We start from the raw sequence: 27,140 nt of genomic DNA on the forward strand, positions 1-27,140 counted from the left end.
AAGTTCAAACTTTAGCTCCAACGATTTTTGAAAATGTTGAATAATTTTAACAGTGTTCGTTCTCGCAGCAGCGATGACAAAAAAATTTCATAAATTAGTAAAAATTATACATATAATTGTCTCAAATAAATATCATAAATTAGTAAAATTATACATATGTACTAGGAGGGATTAAGTCAAGGTTATATATATATATATATGTCTATATTTTTGATATAGAGTTTTGTTAACCGCCCAGAAGTATTAACGTCCATTAAAGAAAAGATTAGGAAACAAAACATGTAAATTACTAAAAGAAGTTACTATTGGTATACATGCCTAATCTTTTTGATGGACCGGGTGACCGAGATTTAAAAAAATGGGCCATCAATGCATGAATGGTTTTTTTTTGGACCCGAACAGTTTCTCAATCATATTTAATTAAATTACTTGAAGATTTACGATAAGATTAAGGCTATAAAGTATAAACGAATTTATAAACGTATCCAAAATTATACTTATTTGTTGAATGCGAATTCTTAAGATCGTGGTACCAGATTCCATTTCACATACTTTTGTGTTCTTGAATTAGTCCTCGTATCATTAGCTATCTAATTTTGATAAAAGGATATGATAATTTCTGTTAAATAAAAAATCATAGCTAAAGTGATTCGCATAAGAAGGAAGCAGAACTTTAAAGGTTAACTTAGCCGTATGGGTCGACTATGGTTCGGGTATAGGATGAAATACCAATTTATTAATGTGAAAATATACCACTTTAACACAAATTTGGCAATTAATTACTAGATTAACACTCCACCCTATCCAATAACTAAAATGACACAATTTTTATGTATAATGACTACAAACCCAGAAATTTTGTTTTCTTTTTCTTTAATTTTTGAAAAAAAACGAAAAACCTAAACATTATAGTGTTCAATAATTTGATTTAAAATATGATTAATTAAAAATATAAAATGATAAAAAGATGATGTTTATTTTTTAATATAATAAATAAAAATAAAATATGATTTAAAATATAATGTATAAAAATAATATACAAATTGTTTATAAAATATTATGTATAAAGATATGATGTAAAAATATGAAGTTTAAGACTATATAGTTTAAATAATTTTTATAAAAAATATAATGTATGAAATTATAACTAAAAAATAATGTATATAAAAAATGATAAAATAAGATTTATGAAAATATAATATAATATATAAAAATATGATTTTGAATATGATGTTAATTTTTTAATATGATTCAGGAAAATGAAAATGTATAAAATATGCTTTAAATATATGAGTTTAAAAATATGATTCATAATATGATTTATAAAAAATATAATTAATAACAATATTACTGAAAAATATAAATTAAAATAAATCTGTTGTCACTGTATTTACATTTTACATTTAATAAATTTGTTATCAAACACCAGAATTTTGGAGGGAAACAAAAAAACTGTCATAACATAAACAAATCTGTCATAACATATGGTATTCACATAGGTCATTTTGGCAATTTTTTAAAAACGTTATAAATCTGTTATCAAACGACAGATTTTTAGTTAAATTAAAAAATCTGTTGTAACTTAAAACAAATCTGTTATCAATAGAGGTTAACCTAGTAATTATTTTTCTGTAGAAAAATCTGTCATAATATGACATATTTTTAATGAAGAAAATAAATCTGAAATAACTGTGTAAAATAAATCTGCTAGACATTAGATCAAATCTGTCATATATTGTAAAAGTATGTGGTGTCTTTATAAATAAGTCTGTCGTGAAAAATAAATTTGTCATCAATTATAAACCTGTTATAACTGTAATTAAAAAATATGTCGTCCAAAATAAGTCTGTCATAAAAAATCTGTCATACAAAAATAAATCGGTTGTGCAAAAATAAATCTGTCACAACTAGTCCGATAAACTTTTGAAAATATTTTGATTTTCTTAAAAGAATTTCTAGGAAGGTAAATTTGACTTTATTTTTTTTCCTAACAAAGCAAAAAAATGGTATTTTAGGCAAAAAAAATAACTCATATAACCCTCACATTTTATGAGTTATTTTAGTAATTAAGCTCTTAATTTGGGTCAATCTAGTTTTTCTCCCTTTATTAATTTGTGAAAAATATTAATTTTTGTTTCCTGACTGTTTCTTTATGGTTTTGTCCAACAACCACTTTTAATCCCCAATCCCGGAAAACAGTGATAAATCCTTGTCATTTCATAAAAATTAACTAATCCTATCTTTTATTTTTGTCCTTGAGTCCTCTTTAGTCAAAACCTTTTTTAGAGAAGCAACAAAATTAAAGTTAAAATATCCAATCATCCAAGAAAAAGATGGTATTCTTATTTCTTAATTCATAATGTTTTTTATTTGAAATGATGCCTTATGCAATTATTTGTTGCTTTTTGCCTTTTGGAAAGGAAAACATAAAGCCAAGGTCCACTGGTCACATATCCTCTTCAAACACATCTTTGGTCTTTGTTATTTGTATGTTCAACTAATTATTTCTCAGTTCCGTGAATTATATGGTTTCTATTTCTGTAAGTGAGGCAAGTTCTGAAAACCATCCACACAACTAAAAGACTACATTTGTGGTTTATTAGATGATGTCAAACTCTTCTTACATGAAAGTTTTGTTGTTTGCTTTCCCCTATTTCACTCAACCAATATCAATTTTTCGTAAAAACAATAGTATTTTTTTTTTTTACTAACTGCACACTTTGGAAAGAAACAAAAATATATGATTGCAAAAGTGGAAATGAGACTGATATGGATTCATTATCACCAATGCACTTAAGGGTGTATACAGGAAACCCACCCAACTTGTTCAACCATTGCTTCCCAATGGCCGTTACAAAAGAAGGTTCCTCGAGATAATTGTTTCAACATCACTTTCTCACGCAACTCATGCTTTTGATCTACAAGTTTAATAAAATCCTCCACGCAAACAACAAAACCATTGCCCACTTCCAGACACAAATTTCATCTTCATCAACAAAACAAACAACTATATCCGCAAAATTGGCTGAAACTTCTTAAAAGTTATTTATTCCTTTTTTTCCAAATTGTTCATTTTTCAAGGAAGAAGGATGTCTGAGACATCAAAGTCAGAGTCTATCGATCCAGAAGTCTCTGAAGGGTTTTGTTCAAAGACCTTGATGCAGAGCACTGTTCATGAGCTGAAGCTGCAGATGAGAATTGGTTTGCCATTGGTGGCTATGAACTTGATGTGGTTCGGTAAGATGACCACCACGTCTGTGTTTCTTGGCCGTCAAGGTGAGCTTAACCTAGCCGGAGGTTCTTTAGGTTTTTCCTTTGCAAACGTCACTGGCTTTGCTGTTTTGTATGGAATCTCTGCTGCAATGGAGCCTATTTGTGGCCAAGCTTTCGGAGCCAAGAACTTTAAGCTTCTCCACAAAACTCTACTCATGGCAGTTCTCTTGCTACTCTTGGTTTCGGTACCAATCTCTTTCTTGTGGCTCAATGTTCATAAAATTCTTATTGGTTTTGGTCAAAGAGAAGACATTTCCTTCATAGCCAAGAGATATATTCTCTACCTCCTTCCTGAGTTGCCAATCATCTCTATGCTTTGTCCTCTTAAGGCTTACTTAAGCTCACAAGGTGTTACTCTCCCAATCATGTTCACAACAGCTGCAGCCACTTCTCTTCATATCCCCATCAACATATTCCTCTCTAAAGCAAAAGGGCTTGAAGGAGTTGCAATGGCGGTTTGGATAACCGATTTCATTGTTGTGATTCTTCTAACGGGATACGTGATAGTCGCAGAACGATCGAAAGATAACAAATGGAAAGAAGGTGGCTGGTTAGACCAATGTGCTCAAGACTGGCTCACATTGATCAAGCTTAGCGGACCATGTTGTCTCACCGTGTGCCTTGAGTGGTGGTGCTACGAGATCTTGGTCCTTTTAACTGGGAAGTTACCAAACCCGGTGCAAGCCGTATCGATCTTGGTCATAGTTTTTAACTTCGACTACTTGCTTTACGCTGTGATGCTCTCGTTGGGTACGTCCGTGGCAACACGAGTGGCCAATGAGCTCGGCGCAAATAATCCGAAAGGAGCTTCTAGAGCAGCTTACACTACACTCATTGTAGGTGTTGTTTCAGGCTGCATAGGAGCGTTAGTGATGATAACATGCAGAGGAGTTTGGGGGTCTCTGTATACTCACGATGATCAAATCATCTTAAACGGTGTGAAGAAGATGATGCTGATAATGGCAATTATAGAAGTTATAAACTTCCCAGTAGTAGTTTGCGGAGAGATTGTTCGGGGAACAGCAAAGCCGTCGCTAGGAATGTATGCGAATCTTGGTGGATTCTATCTCTTGGCTTTGCCTTTGGGAGCAGCTTTGGCATTCAAGGCTAAACAAGGGCTTGAAGGGTTCTTGATCGGGTTTTTAGTTGGAATCTCTGTCTGTTTTACGATATTGCTGGTCTTTATTGCAAGGATAGATTGGGAGAAAGAAGCTGGGAAAGCACAGATTCTGACCTGTAACACAGCGGAAGAAGAACATGATCATAGGATATCAAATTAGACCTGAAGAAGTATCTTAATGTGTAAAGAGGTAGATATATAGCTACGCCTAGTGAGCCTTAAAGTGGACAAAGCAAAGAAGGGATTGGCAAATAAGGAAGGAGGAGGTAGAGTCAGAAGATACCCTATGAAGGACATGTCTTCTGTCAGACCAAAACCAACAAGAATCTTGTTAAGTAAAGCTTTTTTTATAGGGAAGTTTGTGTTTATTAGTAAGTTTTGGCCATTTGGATCAAGTTTGTTTTTATAATATGAAATTCAAAGCTTTTCTCAACTATATTTTTCGTTGCAACATGAGAAGTAAATAAAGTTAAATCTGATTTTGGAAAGAGCCTTAAAAAAGAAAAGTAAGAAAGAAAAAGAAAAAAAAGAAATGCGCCCACCGTGGGGCTCGAACCCACGACCACAAGGTTAAGAGCCTTGCGCTCTACCAACTGAGCTAGACGGGCTTTTGTCAGTAAACCACAGTAAATTTTAATACCCTTAATTACCTGACGAGTCTTACTAAACTCTCTTTTACATCTGAAATCTTGAGAACCAAAGACATGGATCCCGAATATATAAAGAAACATCTCCAACATTGATTCAGTTTTACCAAAAAAAAAATAGGATTCAGCTATAGAAACTATGTTAGCGTTAAGACTGAAGAGAAGACAAAACCTGGATTCTGATTTTGATATGAGATACAGATACAGAGAATCAAAACGCCTAAACCCTTGAATTTGATAGAGGCATCTTCACACACCACCCTGTAAATACATAAATACACCATTCACCACATTAAATATATCACTCTGATCTGATTCAACCAAAATTCTCACTCACTACTTTCAATTACTCAAAAAAAACAAAAATGTGCATTTGATTTGATCATCACTTGAGAAACTAATTTTTTTTTTTTTTAAAACCTACCCGGTGATTTTGAGCTTGATTAATTTAACGGTACCACAACAAATTCGTCTGTGCGTGCATTGTAGCTTCCTGGCGCTACTCTATCTCAATTGGCTTAAGGAAGGAATTGAGATGCCCCAAGGAAGAAGATAGAAAGAGGATGATGAAGAACTAACTGCCCAAAAGATATCGTTTTGAAGCACTAGTTGTCTCTATCTTCTTCGTTGATACTTATTTAGTACAGGTAAGTGGGCTTGTGTTTTTAATTTAGACCAATGGGCCTTTGGCTCATCTTCAGTAAATGTAAATATCTACCTTATGTTATTTTAAAGTAATATCATATATTATTGTTAGGTTAATATAATCTTCTTCCAACCCAACCCAAAACAAAACAGAAAATTCTAGCTCCACCACTAAATGTATATATATCTTACTTAGCAAACACAATGAATAGATAAAGTATGTATATCATTTTCTCATATTTTGGTTGCAACAGTATCTGGATCCATATTGCAAAAGTTCGAAATGTTGTATTCATATCTTACTAACTTTTTTTTTATTCTTTCTTTCTTTTGTGTTAAAGAATTTATATATATCTAACTTTTAAACTAATGATTTCTTTGGTCAAGAATGTACCAAACGAAATTGTACATTACTTGTAGCTTCCATCGATTTTCATGAGTATTTTACTTCTCCAAGTATTTATTTCAAAATAAGTATATATATATATATATATATATATATATATATTTGTTGTTCATTGAAATAAAGAGTGACATATGCCAAACGAAACTAAATGTCTTCACCAACACACAGCAAAGCTATTGTTGGAGTACTACCCATTTCTTGTTTTTTTTCGGTTCTTGGTGTTTTGGTAGACAAAGAACCTAAAGACATTGATTGTTTCTTGTGAGTGCCATGTGAATCGGAAACACATCTCCAAGGAGTAGTGTGGGGCACTCAAATCTATCTCAACTTTAGGGTTAAATAATGCTTAACATTAACTTAGGTTTGTTTTGGTTTTTATTACATTTTTTGGTGATATATTACTAATTAAGTCTTAAATGTACGACCACGTTCGTTTTATAGATCGATGAATAGACAGACACGCACTCGGGTTGTTCGGAGTTATTTTATGTTTTGTCAACGTTTTATTAATCTTTTATAGCGTTGAGTTTTTTTTTTTTTTTTGTTAATAAGAGCGATGTTTTTGCGATATGTCAAAAGGCCGGTTTTGAAGTTAAGACTCTTTCTTCTTAGTTTTTTAGTTACATATGAACTTCATTTGAATTTAGGTCGCTCACATGATATTAAGATTTTGGAATCTATCGCTGTTTGGAGAGGCTAATTCTGGTTTCAGAGTTCGAATTGTGTTTCGATTTCATGGCTAAGTGTTGATCATGAGATAGATAGAATTTGGTACATCCTGAGAGGGTGATGAAGTGGTATACCCATGTGATGTATCATGCATATGAGCTTGTGATGTTCCTTCTGTGCTTAACACATTTATTTCTCTCTTGCATTTGTATTTTATTAGTATACTCATGTGTAGCATATTAGAAAAAGGTGAAGATGAATTGCGTTATAAAAGAAAATGACAAAAAAAAGTTAAATCACGTTTTTTTCCTTTATAAATACAAAGCTAATAACAAAAATCACGTTATGTTTTACCAAATATGTTGATCATCAACCAAAAGGTGGACACGACAATGTCGTTAATCATCTAAACTTTTGGAATACGATTGAAAAATCTTAAGAATAAGTAATATCTTTTTCAAAGTGAAAACTTATTAGAGCTTCCGATCCCTACAAGGCTACAAGATTGGAATATCGTAAGAATAAGTCATATCTTTTTTCATGAAGTGAACTAGTGACAAAAGTGAAAACTAATAGAAATGTTACGAAATCTATATAAAGGTAGTTGTTACACCTATCTAAATATTTTGAACAATATAAAATATTTTGAATAAAAATACAACAACTATACTCCTAATTTTGGTATATGATCGTGATCAGGCAGTTGTCGATATATCGAAATCTAAAATTCTTAGGTTCATTTTCAAAATCAAAAAAAAAAAAAAATAGTCTGAAGAACATCTTTTACATATTCTATATATATTTTTAAAAAATGTTGGCTACAGCTGTATAATACATGAATTTTTTTTATATAAGTGTAATACATGTCTTAAAAACGATATAGGTATTATATTATTAAACGTGATTAGAAAATGTCACTATCTTCTAAATTGTGAGTCAAATATTAAGAAAAGTGAATGATAAGAAATTGGCCGGTTCAAAAGTCTGAACTTACAAGCCAAATAATAGTCCCACGCCACACTCTTCTCTATGAAATGTCTTTGACAATTACTATTTTTTTTTAGTTCATACGTTCCTTACATTCTAAATAAATTATCTCACTCATTAGTATCAAAAGCGAATAGGAAGTATAAAAATACGAAACTAATGGATAGCATAGTATTATATTCGTTATTCCTGTAATTCTTCTGACCATTGAATTTGAGAAGTGAGAACTGTTGCATGCAGCGACCACATGTTTCTGTCTTTGACCAAATCCTAATCCTCTCTATCTGTCCTCTGATTCTTTACAAGTTTACATATTTCATAGAAGAATCTATAACTCGACCGTGATCGACGGCTCAGATCTGACACTATAAATATCAAGATCCACATAATAAGTGCGTCCCACTTTCGCGGTTTCACCACTTACTGCGACAATTGCGGATATTTTATTTATCTCAAGAACAGATTATTTAAGTTGTTTACATTCAAACTAAATCTTCTAATAATAACTATCCTTTTTATTATTGTACATCCATTAGCGATTTTTACATAAAATAGTTTAAAGTTTAGACCTACAGCTATGCATCCGTCAACGTAAAGATCATATTTTGTTGTGACAATAATCACACACAAAACTCCATGTCCGCTATCCCGGATTCATGTATAAAGATAAAACGCATAATTGTGTCTAAAAAATATTAAAAATGGGTGTGACTCCATAAAAAGACGAATACACATCGGTGCTATAAGCACTCAAGCAGCGCCACCACGACTCGAGTGTTTCCATTTAAATAAGTCTCAAACCATTTCATATGACACTTTCCGTTACATAATCATTATATAAATGGGGACTAAGAATTAAATGTTTTAACAGAACGACGGTTACTATTTACTCTTTTTTTGTTTTTTTGTGCAAACTATTTACTCATTTATGACTAAATTTTATGACGGTGAGGGTTCGGCCATTTATGAATATGTTTTGTGTATCTCATGTAAAAAAATAAATTAATTAAACAAACCCACACCGACCAAAGTCGCTCACATGTAGAAATGGTACACATGGGTCCAACTTCTTTGACGCGCCTTCAACTACTCTACTACCCCTTCAAAAGCCGTTTCTTCTTTACCGTGGCGTGAACACATGATTTTTCCACAATTTTTCTTCAACTTTTCAATGCGTTTTTCAATTTAAAATGTAAACTAACACACGACTTGTTTTCTCTTCTAAGTTTAGCAATTTCCTATATTCAAATTACTACAATTCGAAGAACAAAAAAAACAGATTACCAAATTTTATTATCTCAGAAGTGTAGTTGAAAGTTGAAACTCTAATTGGTATATATACTGTCTATATATCAAGGATAAAGAAGATAGTGAAGGTGAAAAAACAAAAGAATAACATTCTTACATGTGAACTTAAAATGTTTATAAGTATAACCAAAAAAATATCTGAGTGTGAACGTGAAAATTGGCGGGAAGACAGCCGATTAATCCGCGGGAACCGGAGACATCAATGGCTGTTTGTTATCACTACTCAAATCCCGTAAATCCGAACGGCGTTAATTCTTTTTTTTTTTTTACTCAAAACGTTGTTAAATCTACCGTTGACAAACCGCGCGTAAAAATCTTACGACACTCACATGTGACATGCGCGGATGCGCCACGTAGGATCCCCCCGACCAAAGTGGTTCACTTTGTGTTCGGTTGTATCGTACGGCACCACCATTGATTTAATGGTTTTCAAAACCATTAGAATTTTCAAAAAACAAAAACTAAAAAATCTTTCTTATTAGACTTTCCGTTCTTGTCTCCTGGATTCTTTACCCACCTTCCTTTTTTTTTAGTTCGTTTAATTTAAAAAAAAAAATTAAGTAAAAACAAAAATAGTTAGACAAAAAAAAAGGGAAGGTGGGTAAAGAATCCAGGAGACAAGAACGGAAAGTCTAATAAGAAAGATTTTTTAGTTTTTGTTTTTTGAAAATTCTAATGGTTTAGATTTTTTTTCTATGGGAGGGGAAGCCCCCAGAGTTTGCCAAAGCAGGAACAGGTCAGCGTCTGTTTTTTTATGTATTTTTTTCTAGAGCTCGGTCCTAACGCCTACTTAATATTTTAATATTTCTATTTATTAGTAGTATATATTACCCATTTATTTCTTATCCTATTAAATTCTAAAGACAGACTTGGAAGTAACTCTGCCCCTGAAGAAAAAAGAGAGAGAGAGAGATGCTCTGTAGAAGAAGCACATGAATTGTTCTGGTTTTATTATCTCTTAACATCAGAAAGACAAAAAGGTTTTGTTTCTGACTTCTGAGTGTATTAAGGATTATTTTCTGAAACCAAGGAGCAAGAAGAAGAAAATAAGATGGAGTTATCTGATTGCTCTAATGAATATGAGAAACTCGTTGTTCGAATGAACATGCCCAGGTACATATATATATATATATCTTCTTTAATCTTGTTGCCCTTTTCTACTTATGAACATCATCACAGAAAAGAATCGATGTTGAAGATTATAATCTTTTATGAAGAAAAAAAAAAAAAATCTTGTTCTCAAACCTCAACTTTTTATTTTTCTCCTTGTAATCGTTCAAAACTTGATTTCTTTGTGAAATTTCTTGATCTATGTTTGTTATATATTTAACCTAAAATTAAAATATAATCATCTTAGGATGAGTTTTCAGAAACATTTAAGGTTTATAGGAATTTTCTGGAATAAAAATAAAAAGCAACCCTCCAATTTGTATGGAAAGCTTCGTCACAACCTGGCTTTACCGTCATCTAATAGTATAATAAACAGTAAAATCACAAGTCAAATTTAATTGACAATTTCAATAATTTTATTTTTTTAATTGTTTTGCTGTTTGATTCATACACAACAACAGTGAGTTTAATTAAAAGGGTCACTGTCTTTTTGGTCACTTGCAGGGTCGTAATTGACAATGGAGTTTGCCCTAATTCAACTGTCGTCAAGGTTTTCTTTTTTACCCTCACGCAACCTTCCTCTGTTTCGTCTTCGTCGCTTCTCTTCCTTTTCTATTGAAAACGATTTTTTTAATTAAATTTTCTTTTTTATTTATTTATAAAGATTGATAGTGCAAGAAGCCCAGGGATATTGCTCGAATCTGTACAGCTTCTCACAGATATGAATCTCTGGATTACAAAAGCTTACATCTCCTCTGATGGGAAATGGAATATGGATGGTAACCTCATCCCTAATCTCACGCTAATTAATTATGGTACTAAATTAAGGAATTTGTAATAATTTATTTCTTTATTCAGTTTTTCATGTGAGCGATCTTAACGGAAACAAATTAACCGACGAGAACCTAATCCGTTACATTGAAAAGGTAAATTTATATTTATCATTAATCACTCTTGAATTACAATATTAACTTTCTTAATATTATTTGCTTACACTCGTTTCTTTTTACATTTCATAGTCGATCGAGACGTCTTATTACTGTAAAACCGAAGGGTTTACCGGTTTAACCGCTCTAGAGTTAACCGGAATAGACAGAGTCGGTTTACTCTCAGAGGTTTTCGCTGTTCTAGCTGATCTTGAATGTGATGTTGTTGAGGCTAAGGCATGGACGCATAACGGGAGAATTGCGTCGATGATTTATGTTAGAGATGGCAACTCCGGGACTCCGATCGATGGAGATTCCGACCGAGTCCAACGAGTAGAAGGGCAGTTACGTAACTTGCTAAAAGCAGACGATGGTTACCAAAACAACACGAGGACATGCGTTACGTATGGTGGCAACACTCATATGGAGAGAAGGTTGCACCAGAGGATGTTTATGGACCGTGACTATGAGAAGAAGTTTGATACCGAGAAATCTCCGATCGTTTCGGTGCAGAATCTTCAGAAACGTGGTTACTCTGTTGTGAACTTGCAGTGCAAAGATAGAATGAAGCTTTTGTTCGACGTTGTTTGCACGTTGACGGATATGGCTTACATTGTGTTCCACGCCGCGATTCGAACGGTTGGAGAAACGGCGTTTTTGGAGTTTTATGTAAGGCATAGTGATGGACATCCGGTTAGTTCTGAACCGGAGAGACAACGTTTGATCCAATGTTTACAAGCCGCTATTGAAAGAAGGACGGTTAAGGTATGAAACTATGAACAAACTCTTGTTTGGTTATAAGAAACTTCAAACTGGTTGGTTTATAGTAGCTAACTTACAAGTTATATAACTCTTATGTAGGGTGTGAGATTGGAGTTATGCACCGCGGATAGACCGGGGTTGTTAGCAGAAGTAACACGAGTATTGAGGGAGAACGGATTAAACATTGCTAGAGCCGAGATATCTACAAAAGACGGTATAGCGAGGAATGTGTTCTATGTGACAGATGCAAATGGTAACCTTATAGATCCCGAGATAATCAAATCGATTAGGGAGAAGATTGGGATCAATGATCTAAGTGTTAAAGAACCGTTCCCGACTAATTGCCGAGAAGAGGTTGAGAAGGAGCACCATCAAGAACTGCATGATCACAACGGACGCAATGGAGGAGGGACAGTGTTGGTGTCACTTGGGAGTCTAGTGATGAAAAATCTATACCAATTGGGTTTGATCAAATCATATTTTTAACCGGGGTAACTAACCGATCCATATAGACCAATTCAGTCGTGTTTGTTAATAACCCACGCGGTTGAACTGGTGTATATGGAGCAGATAGTGAACCGGTTGGTTATGTTTGTAATGTGATGATATCTTGAAAAGGTATTGTTGTACATAAAAGTGGGAAGTTAGTTAAGAATTTGGTGGTCGGTCTCCATGTTGGACCAATAGGTAGTAGAAGGGGTGTTAGGTAGAATCTTGGTAACATTTATATTTTTTTATCTGTACATATTTATGATATAACCTATGGTTGTTAGAAGATTAGTTTTGTGAATAGTGAAATCAGTGTGTTTATGTAAAATTACATAATTAAATTATAGGGTTAGTTTTACGCAAAGTAGACAAACGGGTCCTACATGTGTGAATCTTATTGATTCGTTTTTGTTTTTATAATCTCAAGTTATCTACGCATGCTTATTAAAAAGTCTAATATTTCTTCAAGATGAAGATAAGCTTTACATGTGACCAATAAACAAAAGATTAAGAGTTATGGTTAAGAAGAAAATGATAAATAAAGTCTACACAAAACTATTGGCCATGACCACATGTGTCGTCCCAATGACGTAAAGCCTACGTATTATTGTGACATCTATGATGATGAGTCATTTGCTTATGGACAGATTAAAATAACAAACATTAAAAATTTCTTAAGGTATTAGTTGATACTTAATGGACATTTTAATGACCGATTAAATATTTTTCGAAATTGTTGATATCAAATCAATATTATTATTTTCAATAAAAAAAATTGAAGGCAGCATTATTGTTGGAAAAATTGAACGAAGAAGTCAAACAAAATTGGAAAATTGGAAAAATCGTACTCATGTTTCTCTGTACTTGTATGCTTGTGTGTACAGTTCTGAGTTCTCTATGAACCAAAATTAGAAAAACAATCCAATAAGAAGTTAAAGAGAATCTAACTTTACTGTGGGCTTTTAAAGCAAAGTTGCAAACAGCTAAGCATTTGTGACCAATACAAGCCATACACGTGACTTCTGAATCTGAAACTTGCACCAACCCGGTTATTCTGACATGTTGCCATACATATACCGCCGGTTAAAGTCAGGTTCGCATTATATAAGCTGTAAAGTATGATTGGACTTTTTATGTAAAGTATTTTATTCATTGGTGTACAATTAGATGTAATGTGAGACGTTTATACTATGGATGATTAGGCCCAAACTAAATTACATTGGGCTGTTTCCATTATTAGCTCATGGTCTTATTTTAAAAAGCAAATTGCTGTCATTCTGGAGAGCACATTATACCTAATCACATTTCTTCCTAAACAAATAATAATTCACTATTACTACTACTAAATTGCTAGTTCTTATCTATCTTATCTCTATTTTCTTAATTAATTTTCTTGTATTTTTTTTTTTGGAAATTATGTTTCAATCGCTACATGTCAATGCTTTGTGGTCCCAGAGTATATTATTTAAAAACGATTATGATTCATGATTACTTCCATTGTGTAAAATATTCAAACAAAAAAGTAGTCCAAACCTTGGAAATTATAATTAGTCATACAATTATAATATATATGCTTACATTAGCAAATAATGTGATAAAATATTGTTGTTGACAAAGAAAACGATTATACAATGTATTTTTTTTTCTTTTCAAAAGAAAACAATTTGCTTTGTAATTCAAAATGACAATAATTAGTTTGGTCTGTATAAATCATAGTGAGCCAAACATACATGTCCGTGCCGGTTTAGCTTGAAATATGGCATTATTTGAAGGACACACTATAGATTGTCTATGGTCGTTCATCTCTTTGTGTTGAAGCCTAGTATTCATTAAAAACATTTGACTGGTTTAGTACGGTGAACAATTTTGTAGCGATTTACATGATTAGCAACAATTTTTATAATTTTTTGAAATAATAAACTGAAAGTCGAGTAAAATTCAAAGTCAATACCAAAAGTCAAAACTATGTTAGAGATATGGAGTAGTTGGAACATATCACAAATCACACCCAAAAAAACAAAAAAAATATATATCATCTGATTATTGTTAGATGATGTATTATTAATTTTCAACTACCAACCTATTCCTACAGACATTTATCAACATGCGAATTAGTAATAGTAAAGAGAATTGAATATACAAATATATATGGTTGGGAATTTCAAATATATTGTCTTTAGTGACCATACTTTTTTATACATACATAAACCCGATATTACCATACTCCACGCTCGGTTTTGTTAACTTTCTTCGTATTGACTGACATGTTATATGTTTTTAAGTTTTTTTTGGTGTGTGTGCTTGTGGCCTTGTGGGCAAGGTCTTATATATCAATAGTGCTTTGTTGATATCCAACGAAACAAAACAAAAAAAAAACATCCAAATATTCAAACCGAAAACAAAATCATTCCTAACTGAAATATCATTTTAAAGAACGATTAAATCCTAAATTAAATCAGACACTAACATTGTGACATTTGATTTCTTCCACTATAAATAAATATCTATTATGCAACATAATAAAATCCGCAATCACATGTTAGTTGCCTTGGTTCCTTTGCTATATGTATTGTGCATTAGTCTTGTTTTTGATCTCCAAAACTGCATAACCAAAACTTGATTTCCTATACCCCAAGGAAGTTGGTTGTGGATCAGTGAAACCGCTTGCGTATCCTTTAATGTTTCCTCCATCTCCGATAATGATGTATATAGGGGCATATGAGTCTTTCACCAGAGAGCTGAAGCCATTGATGATATTGTACTTGACATTAGAGATAGGTTCGGATATTGTACAATAGTGTTTTGTTGTATCTTTCTTTTCTTCCATTGTTTTGCTTTTTTAATATTGTAAATGTAAATATCATTAAAATGAAAAGTTTAGGGGTTATACTATAATACAATGCCTATGATTGAGAGTTGAGACCTTGGCAACAACAAAAAAAACAAGGTAACAAGAAACAAAGAAGGCGCAAGAGTGAATTCATCTAATCCAAAATTACATTAGTTTCCAAAAAATTTCCTTTATTTTGGAGGGGGTGATAGTGCTCTGAATATCTCTATCATGAACTTGAAAATAGTGTAATGAGGGATTGAATGTTGGTTGTGTAAACAGAGCATTCATAACAGTCTTAATTTCAAACTATATAAAACATATTATGAGTTACTAAAAGTTGATTTGGGAAGAGTAATTAATGACTAAAATTAGTCATACCAAAGAAGATAATTCTTTTATCACATGAGATTCTTTAATTGTTTATATTTTGTCGACATTAAAATTCATTCGTTAAAATTTTAAATTCAATATTAGATTGTGTAATCTGAAAAGTACGCCATAGATTAATCGGTGACATAGCTTCACTTGGTTTAATCATCTTGCAACGAATTGAAGGCACTTCACTTCACAGTCACCGATTAATCCATTATCCATTTGGACCATTGCATAGATAGTAGCAACAAATATATCGCTACTGTTAAATATATGTATACATGTTTATGCATATATAACGCTGCAAAATTTGAGAAGATTAACAACGAAACACAACACTAGGAGCATCCAGAAAATAATGTATGAGATAACGATAACTACTTGTGTTGTTTTACGTAACGTGGTCACACTAGTAACAACGATACATCTAGTTTTATTTTTGACATACATCAAAATGTGGAATCTGTTTCAGGAGTCGTGCTTTAAGCTTAGTTAGCATAGAAGTAAATTCTTTACGTAATTTGTGTCGCCAAGTATTTACAATTTTTTATTGTTGCTAAAAATAATTTTCTGTATATTCTAAAACAACAATGATATTAAATTTTGTCAAAAAGAACAATGATATAAAAATTCACAGGCAAGAGAGGAAAAAGAAAAAACAAACTCTTATCTACAGGCCACCTTTATCTTTTCAAAATTAATTTAAAATAATAGTAGAAATTAGTATCACCCACTTCAGTTTTTTTTTCTTTTACTCACTTATTTAATAAATATTCTCTCTCATTTAATTTATTAATTTCCCCCATCGGATTCCAGCTAAAAACACGAATTCCCATTTCTATAAAAGACAAAAATGATAAATATTTTCTCCAAGTTTAAATATAAAATTATTGTGAGTTGTATTATAACGCCCTATTATATACATTCCTTTTCACGAAAACAATACATTTTATTTTTTCGTATTAATTTATTCAAATATTAAATTAAAAACGGACAGACAAGGAAAAAGTTAGGAAGGAAATGAACTGAAAGCCTGAACCCAAAATATTATTAAATTATATATATGAAACGCTTTTCTTTTAAAATAAATAAATCTTTGGTATTTCCAAAAATTCAAAAATCAAATATTCATTGCCGTCAAAAAAAAATATTTATTTTCTTTTTTCATCTAAACCACAGAAGCATAAATAAATCTAATTTTCCTCACTTTCCTCTCAAACATTACCTAATTCCTTCCTAATAATTTCCATAGCTTTTAATTTCTAAGAAATTGTAATATTCTCTACAAGAAAATATTATTATCTCATATTTTTCTTCCTATTTTGATTTTTAATCTGATTTCTAAATTATAATTTCAACTTTTCTTAAAAAAAATAAAAAAGTTTCTTGTTTCTTTAATTTCTTGAATGGTTTAAAGCTTCTGTCTTAAAATCTATTGTCGATATGGAGACTACCGGAGGTGAAGTTGTAAAAACAACCACCGGGACCGACGGTGGCGTTACGGTGGTGAGATCCAACGCGCCGTCTGACTTCCACATGGCTCCGAGATCAGAAACTTCAAATCCACCTCCCACCACCTTCCTCTCTCATCCTCCTCCTCCTCCACCGTCGCAAAGCTCCTTCGCTCCTCCTCCACCACCGGCGACTTACTCAAGCGGACCGGTGAAGAAAAAGCGAGGACGCCCTAGGAAATACGACGGAGCAGGAGCAGGAGCAGTCACGCTATCCCCAAATCCGATATCATCAGCCGCACCAACGACTTCTCGCGTCATCGATTTCTCTGTATCGGAGAGACGTGATAAAGTGATGATATCAGCAACTACCACTAGTGCTAACTCCTTCATCAGACCAAAGTACCACCACCAAGTCGAGAATTTAGGTAATCATTTTTTTTTTCTAAATCTTTTGTTTCATTTTTAAGACTGAATCTTGAGTTCTTGTGACTATTAAAGTTTTTTGTAAAAGATATATTTTGGGATCTTTCTGGGTCTTTTTTAAGTTTTAAGACATGCAAAAGAAAAGCTTCTCTACTACTTCAACAAGTGGGACCTTCTTACCTTAATACTAAAACTTTTTGTCCGTACATATACGGTTATCTATACGTATATAGACGGTAATAGTGATATATATTGCATGTTATATTGAGGGAGATGTTGTCCTTGTTAAGGTGAATGGGCTGCTCCTTCCTCTGCCGGAGGTAATTTCACACCGCATATACTCACGGTGAACGCTGGAGAGGTCAGGAGAAACATATATAATATTATAAAAAATTGTGTTTATGTTATGAGTAAATTGATGATTAGTATTTGGGAATTTGGTTTTTTCCTATATAGGACGTAACGCAGAAGATAATATCGTTTTCTCAACAAAGGTCTGTAGCTATTTGTGTTTTATGCGCAAACGGTGTCGTTTCCAGTGTTACACTTCGTCAGCCTGATTCATGTGGCGGTACATTGACCTATGAGGTATGTGTTTGTTTTGTTTCCATCTCCAATCACTCTGATGAAAAAGACCGTAAGCAAACTTTATTAAATTTTTTTAACCGGTTTTTTATTTTTTATTTTTTTTTATTTTTATTTATAATCATTTTAAAGGGTCGGTTTGAGATATTGTCACTGTCTGGAACATTCATGCCTAGTAGTGACGCGGATGGGACGAGAAGCAGAACAGGCGGGATGAGTGTGTCCTTGGCTAGCCCTGATGGACGTGTTGTAGGCGGTGGTCTTGCTGGCCTGCTGGTTGCAGCTACTCCTATTCAGGTGGTTGTTGGAAGTTTCTTACCCGGATCAAACCAGCAAGATCAGAGACCGAGGCAGCAGAACCACCACAACTTCATGTCGTCTTCAATGCCAACCATCAGGCCCATGCCGCCTTCTCTCCCTATCAGTACATGGACACCGCCTTTAGCTTTTGATCCACGACAAAAGCCTTCTCATCATGACATTAACATCACTTCGACGTGATTGCTTCCTCAAAGATCTCATAAATCATCTCAGTTCCTATATTAGGACTCTACCTGCCAGAGAGGTTTAGGTGTTATGTTGGTCTGTAAGACTGTAACTTAGGATTGTTATTTTTTTCCCAACTTTTTCTACCGTTTCTCTTCACTCTTGGATGTAGAAATTGGATCAGTTTGCAAATGATTGCGCTCTTAGTGATTGCGCGTTTAGCAACTCCACTAGCAAGCTCTATGAAAGTGACATCTAGTCACTACGTAAGATACAGTCGTATTACTGAACTCAATACATGACCATAACTGTAAAACTATAAATACATAATGGTCTGAGAGTCTCGTTCGGTAGCCATGTTGGTTGCCATGGAGGCGTTGCTGGCCTGCTGGTTACAGCCACTCCTATAGGTAGTTGTAAAGATACAAACCAGAAAGATCAGAGACCAAAGCAGAAGAACTACCACCTCATGTCTACTCCAATGCCAACCTCTTCCTAAGCTGATTATCGAACCATCTGTCCCACGCTGTCTTCTCTCCAGATCAGTACATGGACACAGTCTTTACCTTCTGATCCACAACACAAGCCCTTCCACATTCTGGTTTACCCAACCTACAGATTGTTTCTTTCACACCGATGATCCTAAACCGAAATCTCAAAGAACTGAACTCTCAAGTCTCAACCCAGCTACACGCAAGTGTCTTACGCAGTTTCTTCTCTTCCATAGCATCTCTGACATTCCTTGCATCATCCCATCTACCAACAGACGTATATATATTAGCAAGATGTGAAAGATAACCAGTAGGATCAGTCTCAAGTTCAACACAGTGGCTGCAGGCAATCTCTCCAAACTCAACGTTGTTGTGTAAACCACTAGCTAAAAGCAACGCTCCCCAAACACCAGCATTTGGCTGCATCGGCATACTCTTGATCAGCTCATATGCCTCATCTAGCCTCCCAGCTCGTCCCAACATATCCACCATTATCCCATAATGATCAGCTGAAGGTTCCAGGTTGTAGTCTTTCATGGATTTGAAGCATTCGTAGCCTTCTTGAACAAGACCTGAATGGCTATACGCTGATAATAGTCCTGTGAATGTTACTAAATTTGGAGGGATCTTCTTTTTGATCATCTCTCTGAAGAAACGGTTTGCTTCTGTGGCCATGCCGTTAATCCCGCAGCCCATGATCATAGCAGAGTAAGAAACTGTGTCCTTTTTATTTAGATTGCTGAGCAATTTGAATGCCTTGGCAAAGTCTCCTCCTTTCATGTAAAGATCGATCAGCGAGGTACTTAAGAGATCATCAATCTTGATTCCATGTTCGGTTACATATGACTCAACCCATGTACCGAAACTGATATCACCCAACTGTGAGTTAGCTGATACAACACTTGAGAGTGTGATCTCATCAGGCTGAATATCAGAATTAAGCATCTGAGAGAATAGCTTCAGAGCATCCTTTGGCTTGCCGTTTTGAGCATAACAAGTTATCATGGCATCATAAACGAGTTTGTCTTTCTTAAACATATGTTTAAAGAGCTCCTCAGCAGACTGAACATCTCCCGATTTTGTGTACCCTGAAATCATTGTAATCCAAGAAACAGTATTCTTCTGAGGCATTGTATCGAAATAGGTTCTTGCTAGTTTCATTTCCCTGCAATTCACATAGCCACCAATCAAAATATTCCAAGAAGCTGGGCTTTTCAAAGGCATCGCCAGAAACAAAGAGCATGCATTCCCCATGTCACCTTTTTTGGCATAGCTCGAGATAATCAGATTCCATGAGACAACATCTTTCTCTGGAATCTTGTCAAAGACTCTGCGAGCTTCATATACATTCCCACTTTCTAGATACCCCTGTAAAAGCGAGTTCCACGAAACAGTGTTCTTCTCAGCAATATCATCAAAAGCCCTCTTTGCCATCTCAATGTAACCGAGCCTAGAATACAAACCCACCAGACCTGTCTGAACATAAACACAGCCACAAAACCCACTTTTAAGCGCCTGAGCATGAATCAACTTACCATCAATCAAGTTCTCTATCTTACCACAAGCTCTCAACACTGAGGTTATAGCATGTGAACTTGGAGGAACTCCAGAGTTATGCATTTCGATGTACACGGAAACCGTTTCTTTAAACTTCCTATGCTGGCTCAAGAACCGAACAAGACACCCCCAAGAGAAAGAATCCAGACCATTGAACCCCTTGAGGATTCTTTTGACATAGTATACAACATTTCTAGAGAACTCTTTAGTCAACTGAAGAGTTTGGTGGACCAAAACGGGTTCAAGATGGTTAAAACCGTTCACAACTAACTGTGCATGGACTTGCTTCGTCTGTCCAAGCACTACACATCTTTGAAGGAAGAACCTCAGCTTAGAATCCAACATTTTGAGAAACCAACTTCTGAAATTCAACACCCGAAGTAAAATTCACAAACCAACACACACAAAAAAAAAACAAAAAAAAAAACCCAAATTCAAAAAATTCACTCTCCTTCTAATGCTCTGTTAATGGCTCAGTTCTTACCTTCAGCTCTGTGATATATAGAAAGGCCAATTTTGATTTCCAAACTAAGAGGAGATGGAGGGAGAGACCTTTGAAAATGAATCAACGAAACCACAAGAGAAAGATTGAAATAGCTTCCTTGGAAGATACTTGAGACAGGAGTCGGAGGAGTTTGAGAGAGACAGCGGAATGTGAGGCGTCGGCGGCGATATCGACGGCCACTCACTCCTCCGCTATAAACTGGTTTTGCAATTCGCAGTTTGGCACAAGAACGAAGAAAGTTTCATAAATACTCTCTTCCAGCTAGAAGGTTTCTTTTGGCACCGCCTAAACCAAAATCCCCAAACTAGACAGAATAGTATAGTAATTTAATTCCAACCTAACCAATCTAATACTACGCATTGGTTTATTTACCACCATAAACTTCAGCGAGTTTTATTCAATAATTATAATAGTGTAAAAAACTGTCTCACCTATTAAATCCTAGTTAGACTTTTTTTTTTTTTTTCACTGGAGTATTATTACTTTCTTCAAAAAGTCAGACCCAAGAAAGGGTTACAACAATAAAGTCAAAATTTACAAAGCAAAAGTAGTAAAAACACTAAAACAACCTTTGCAAGAAATTAAGAGAAAAATTGAATTTCTCACTTAACCTCAGTCCCAGAAACTTTTATGCTTAACGCGCGATCCGGCCGAACTATGAGTGCAATCCAATTAACCCGTAACTTCTGGTCGATTAACCATTAGAGATTAACCAAAAAAACAAGATTTTATCGCTTTTATTAAGCAAACATAAAACCTAAGCATAAGGAAAGAGTGCTGCCAGATCCAACTCAACAGCCACGTGTCACGATCTGAAACGAAGTTGAGGACACGTGGGACGAGAAGAAAAAAGAGTCACCAGTTTGACTTCTGCAAACACCAGTCACCACCGATCTCCAAACCACCGTAAACCACCGCACAAATCACATAATCATCATTTTCAGGCAATCCGATGGAGGCTCGAGCAAGCACGGAGGACCCAAGCCCAATCTTCTTCGTCAAGAACAGCCAGAGCACAAAACTTCCCAAAGAAAGATGGTTCACCATCTTGAATGAAACCACCATGAACTTAAATACTAAAATGAAAATATCCAAATCGATCTAGATAAGTTGCAGCAAAAGAGAAGACCATCACCATCATCAATTACTTCATATCGAACCAGAGTTTGAATTAACTTGCAGTAAATATTATGTGACATCTATAGATATTGTCGATTGTTTGAAAATATTATAGATATTATGTACACCTCTGTCCTGCAATGGTAATTAGACATCCAAGCGGTGACCAGTATACCAGAAAGAAGTACTTTCTCCATCATCGATATTTTCATAAACTGCCAAAACCCAAAACTAAAGACATCAAGATATTAGGTTTTTAGACATCAACATTAACTTTATATAACTAGCAGATGCGTTTTTAGATTTGGTTTGCCAACCTAGGATTATATAAGTAGGATCACAGGGTGTTTTTTAACGATTAAATTTAATCTTTGGTTTTTTTTTTTTATAATTTAATCTTTCACGCTTACATGATGTTGTACTCAACTATGTTTTTTTTATGCAATATTATGTTTTCTTGTAGTGCTGATTTTGAGTTGAAGATTTTTACATACGTGTGTTTCCATTATTCTTAGGAAGAAAAATAAAATTTTACAACATAATTTATATGCTTTGATAAACATAAAAATATCCAAATTACTCTATTGTGACTAATTTTAAAGGTTGACTAAAAGTCTAAAACTGGTGTTGAGACTTGAGTTGATGCCATATAATATAGACGAAGCAAACGATTGAAGTTTACAAATAAAAATATAAAATCTACACTACAACTGAACTTCGTAAAGGTGACACGAGCTACCCGACGAACCAGGAGATGGAGAAGGGTAAACCAGGTTGACCTAAACCCCCAAAACCAGCGGTTTAGTTTATGAAGGTTCTAACTGTTTTAAGTTAGAATTTGGGGGTTAGGGAATAAAGACAATTGGTTATCTCCACAATTTGTGGATACGCTAGATTTTTTATATTTCTTTTTGAAATAAAAACAGTCTTTTTGTTTTCTTGATAAGTTTAAATTGCATTTTGGTTTTAATAATGTAACTATGGTGGATCATGTTGGTTGTAGTGGTGGTTTAGCCATTTTCTATAATAATGATTTCAATGTTTCAATTCTTTATGAGAGTAATTGCATAATAGATATTGAAACAATTGTGAATGGGAAGACTATACATTTGATCTTTGTTTATGGTGATCTGGTTCCCAAGAACCGAGATCATGTGTATGAGTGTTTAACAAAATTGGTTTATGACGTTCTATTCCATTTTTCTTTAATTGGTGATTTTAACGAGTTGACGAACAATCATGATTAAGAGGTGGTTCTTTGAGACACGCCTTATCTTTTATTCCTTTCAATCTCCAAAAAACATGACAAACAAATGGAATTTGGATCTCATATCTAAAATTAAAAAAAAAAAAAAAAAAAAAGTTGCACCTAGTAATATATAAATACTTGAGGTTTTAGTATTAGCCAAAAATATTAAAATGGCAAAATAGTTATACTGCACCCACTAAATACTTTAGGTGATGGTTTTGAATCCCTTAACTATTTTGAACTAGTTTAACGATAATGTTTATATATGTTAGGATTAGTTCGGATACTCGTTCGAATATCAGGTAATACCCGATCGAATTCGGCTATCTGATCTTAATAGGTGCTAGATTCATTATGGTATTTTAAAATTTTAGATACGAGATTAGGTCGGATTTTCGGGTTTGGGTATTTTGCCAAGGCCTAATGCGGGCAATGCGATGGATTCTTGGTGAACAGAAAACTGACGTAACCTTTCATAGGTATTCCTCCGACCTGGTGAACATGATGTCTATACCAACAAAATCTACATATTTTTAGTTAACTTTATTTCCGTAGTGCATACAAAAGCAGATAAATTAGTACGGACTACCCATGTTTTACAGCATCTTGACTAGTTGGTCTGTAGACCGAGGTTAGTTTGGGTTCCGTATTGATAACTTTCCAGAACCAAATAGAGGTCCTGTAATATTTTGGCAGATTCATTTGGTAGTAGCTAGATTTTATATCATAGACGTTAACAGACTTTGGTGTTAGTAGATTATTTTTTTTCAACAACTTAGAAAATTAATTAAAAAGTTTGGTCAACCAAACAAAAAAAACATTGTTAATTTTCAAATGATCAAATCAACAACAAACAAACAGGATACTATATATAGGGTATGAATTAGGTAGGATTCACGTTCAAATCAATATCTATAAATAGATCAGCAGCAAACTTCTAAATCAAAGTTTATTTCCTCATAAAAGGGAAACTGCTAATGTTTTTTTTCTTAAACCATTCTCTTTTTTTTTTTTTTTCATTTTATCAAATTATATAGGGTGTCAATTATATATTATACATCAAATTATTATAATATTTATGATATAAGTAATGTTAGGCACATATTCATTCTTTCTTTTTAAAACTAGATCAGATGCATAGTTAAAAATTATGCTTATAGACTCCGGTAAGTTAATTTTATTTGAATATAAATTTACATATTGACCAAGTTTCTTACACAGCTAGCATGGGAATGAAAATATATCATCTTGTCTTGTTGATGCTAATGGGGCAAATAGATGCATGCTTCCATTAGGATTGGCTTAAAAACAAAACCATATTTAAAAAACAATCGATTAAATTCAACTCTATGGGAAACATCCAAAATTCGAGTTGACCTTGTATCAAAGACTACCACAAACTCTTGTGTTGGTGTCCCAATCGAAGCAACCCAATTGATACAAGGTCAACTAAAATATTGGATGTTCCCATAGAGTTGAATCTAATCGATTCTTTTTAAGATACGATTAAAAAACATTAGCAGTTTACCTTTTATGAGGAAATAAACTTTGAGATGAAAATTTAGAAGTTTGCTGCTGATCTATTTATAGATATTGATTAGAACGTGAAACCTAATTCATACCCTATTAAAACCAGAATTGCATGAACATGGCAAATGTACACACCAAAGATTACACCAAAATACTACCAAATTTTCAACCATTCTTCTTGTTGTAAAACATGCGTTTTTTGTGTATCACAACTATCCGAACTCTTATTTGGCGTGGTGGACCTGCCGAAGCAAAGGTGAGATTTTGAAGTTAACCTTTTGGTTTCAATCTTCTTCTGGATTATTGGGCGGTTGGGATCATATATGTATATTCAACGCAACCTGTAGTAGATATATCCAACGGATCTCTAATTTGTTAGTATCTGAGTATGATCCGATCCAAGCTTATGTTCACAAAAGGTTGGTTTATCGTTTTGTATTGCTTGTTTTGTTTTGGATCAATTTATTGTACTAAGAACTGATATACTCTTCACATTTGCATATTTGAATTCAATGAATCAAGAAAAATCTGAGATTTTCTGGAGAAATCATCTTCGGCCTAGCCATTTGGAGCTACGTACTACTGACAAACCTCACTCACACATACTTTGTCGGAAATGCTCCAGTGGGCTATACAATCTACGGAACCTAAATGTTGTTTGAAGATTTTTAATCAGTTGACCATGTAGATGTTGTTGTTGTTGTTGTCGTTGCTTTATGGACTCTTACCGGTTTGGTCTCCGATGCCATTCCTTTTGACATTTGGTTGCGGGCTCTTGACATTTTCTTTATTTCCTGATCATGCATTACTCATACGGGTGAGATACAAGTAAGTTGATTGGCTCATGCGTTGGTGAATCCATTTTCTGGAGATTTTGGTTGGAATGCATGTTTTCTGCTAGTTAAACATCTGGATACTTGATTTGTGATGCTGAATTGGTTCTAACTTTGGCATCCTTGTCTCTTTTTTTTTTTTTTTTTTTTTTTTTTTTTTTTTCTCTAGGTACAAAAAGTCTTGAAGTTTTATCTGCTTTCACTAAAAATTCTTAACTTGTTTTAGATGTCTTTTCCAGGTTTAATTTGAAGTTGCAAAGGCTTTTGTGCCAGAAACAAAGAGCATGCATTCCCCATGTCACCTTTTTTGGCATAGCTAGAGATAATCAGATTCCACGACACAACATCTTTCTCTGGGATCTTGTCAAAGACTCTGCGAGCTTCATCCACATTCCCACTTTCTAGATACCCCCCTGTAAAAGCGAGTTCCACGAAACTGCATTCTTCTCAGCAATATCATCTCAAAAGCCCTCTGTGCCATCTCAATGTAACCGATCCTAACATACAAACCCACCAGACCTGTCTGAACATAAACACAACCACATAATCCTGTTTTAAGCACCTGAGCAGGAATAAACTTACCATCAGTCACGTTCTCTACCTTACCACAAGCTCTCAAAACTGAGGTTATAGCATGTGAACTTGGAGGAACTCCAGAGTTGTGCATTTCGATGTACACGGCAACCGTTTCTTTAAACTTCCTATGCTGGCTCAAGAACCGAACAAGACATCCCCAAGAGAAAACGATTAAACCCCTTGAGGATTCTTTTGACATAGTTTAAAACATTTCTAGAGAACTCTTTAGTCAACTGAAGAGTTTGGTGGACCAAAACGGGTTCAAGATGGTTAAAACCATTCACAACTAACTGTGTGCATGGACTTGCTTTGCCTGTTCAAGCACTACACATCTTTAAAGGAAGAACCTCAGCTTAGAATCCAAGCATTTGAGAAATAACCAACTTCATTGTCTCTGCCGTAAAGGAGTGGATCTCACTTTTGCCGGAATTACTGTTCATATCGCTGCTTCATCGTTCTTGTTTTCGTTAGTGGACTGATTTTTGTTATCTCTTTTTGTACCTGTCCAAATCTAAACTTCCAAGGCCTTGCCCAATTTTTTGGGAAGGCCCATTAATAAAGTTTGTTCTCTTAAAAAAAAAAAAACTTTCTGAAATACTCTCTTCTAGCTAGAAGGTTTCTTTTGGCACCGTCTAAACTCTAAACCAAAATCCCCAAACTAGACAGAATAGTAGAGTAATTTAATCCAACCTAACCAATCTAATACGCATTGGTTTATTTACCACCATAAAATTCAGCGAGTTTTATTCAATTACTTAGACTATTTATTATCTTTGTATAATTTT

The 27,140-nt window shown here is 34.0% G+C and overlaps 3 protein-coding genes, 1 long non-coding RNA gene, 1 other non-coding gene and 1 pseudogene across 9 annotated transcripts; 4 read left to right on the top strand and 2 right to left on the bottom strand.

Moving 5' to 3' along the window:
- Positions 1 to 2,747: 2,747 nt before the first annotated feature.
- On the top strand, positions 2,748 to 4,826 carry LOC104718029 (protein DETOXIFICATION 56 pseudogene; annotated as a pseudogene). Its single transcript, XR_015569310.1, has one exon. The product of XR_015569310.1 is annotated as a protein DETOXIFICATION 56 pseudogene (transcript).
- Positions 4,827 to 4,928: 102 nt separating this feature from the next.
- TRNAK-CUU (transfer RNA lysine (anticodon CUU)) lies at positions 4,929 to 5,001 on the bottom strand. The gene has a single exon. It is a non-coding gene; the product is annotated as a tRNA-Lys (tRNA).
- A 4,569-nt stretch (positions 5,002 to 9,570) lies between these two features.
- LOC104718030 (ACT domain-containing protein ACR7) lies at positions 9,571 to 12,706 on the top strand. Its single transcript, XM_010435687.2, has 7 exons — positions 9,571 to 9,791; positions 9,923 to 10,168; positions 10,670 to 10,715; positions 10,830 to 10,944; positions 11,024 to 11,091; positions 11,185 to 11,856; positions 11,953 to 12,706. The coding sequence occupies exons 2-7, from the start codon at positions 10,107 to 10,109 to the stop codon at positions 12,337 to 12,339; spliced, it is 1,350 nt and encodes a 449-aa protein (XP_010433989.1). The 5' UTR covers positions 9,571 to 9,791; positions 9,923 to 10,106; the 3' UTR covers positions 12,340 to 12,706.
- Positions 12,707 to 16,606: 3,900 nt separating this feature from the next.
- LOC104718032 (AT-hook motif nuclear-localized protein 2-like) lies at positions 16,607 to 18,720 on the top strand. 2 transcript variants are annotated; one of them, XM_010435692.2, is made up of 4 exons: positions 16,607 to 17,426; positions 17,715 to 17,785; positions 17,881 to 18,012; positions 18,142 to 18,720. In XM_010435692.2, the coding sequence occupies exons 1-4, from the start codon at positions 16,991 to 16,993 to the stop codon at positions 18,508 to 18,510; spliced, it is 1,008 nt and encodes a 335-aa protein (XP_010433994.1). In that variant the 5' UTR covers positions 16,607 to 16,990; the 3' UTR covers positions 18,511 to 18,720. The 2 variants fall into 2 exon arrangements, with proteins under 2 accessions (XP_010433994.1, XP_087325957.1); XM_087469831.1 differs by having other exon boundaries at positions 16,663 to 17,426; positions 18,189 to 18,720.
- On the bottom strand, positions 18,680 to 21,387 carry LOC104718031 (pentatricopeptide repeat-containing protein At4g22760-like). 3 transcript variants are annotated; one of them, XM_087469830.1, is made up of 3 exons: positions 21,028 to 21,387; positions 20,546 to 20,904; positions 18,680 to 20,462 (listed from the first exon to the last, which is right to left on the bottom strand). In XM_087469830.1, the coding sequence occupies exon 3, from the start codon at positions 20,418 to 20,420 to the stop codon at positions 19,167 to 19,169; it is 1,254 nt and encodes a 417-aa protein (XP_087325956.1). In that variant the 5' UTR covers positions 20,421 to 20,462; positions 20,546 to 20,904; positions 21,028 to 21,387; the 3' UTR covers positions 18,680 to 19,166. The 3 variants fall into 3 exon arrangements, with proteins under 3 accessions (XP_087325956.1, XP_087325955.1, XP_010433991.1); XM_087469829.1 differs by having other exon boundaries at positions 18,680 to 20,458; positions 21,028 to 21,335; XM_010435689.3 differs by having other exon boundaries at positions 18,680 to 20,904; positions 21,028 to 21,349.
- Positions 21,388 to 25,202: 3,815 nt separating this feature from the next.
- On the top strand, positions 25,203 to 26,881 carry LOC147935889 (uncharacterized). The gene is made up of 3 exons (XR_015568027.1): positions 25,203 to 25,365; positions 25,469 to 25,774; positions 26,019 to 26,881. It is a non-coding gene; the product is annotated as an uncharacterized LOC147935889 (long non-coding RNA).
- Positions 26,882 to 27,140: the final 259 nt, after the last annotated feature.

The sequence above is a fragment of the Camelina sativa genome, chromosome 10 (genome assembly GCF_030686135.1).
Source record: "Camelina sativa cultivar CO46 ecotype springtype chromosome 10, ASM3068613v1".
In the NCBI taxonomy this organism is placed as follows: Eukaryota; Viridiplantae; Streptophyta; class Magnoliopsida; order Brassicales; family Brassicaceae; genus Camelina; species Camelina sativa.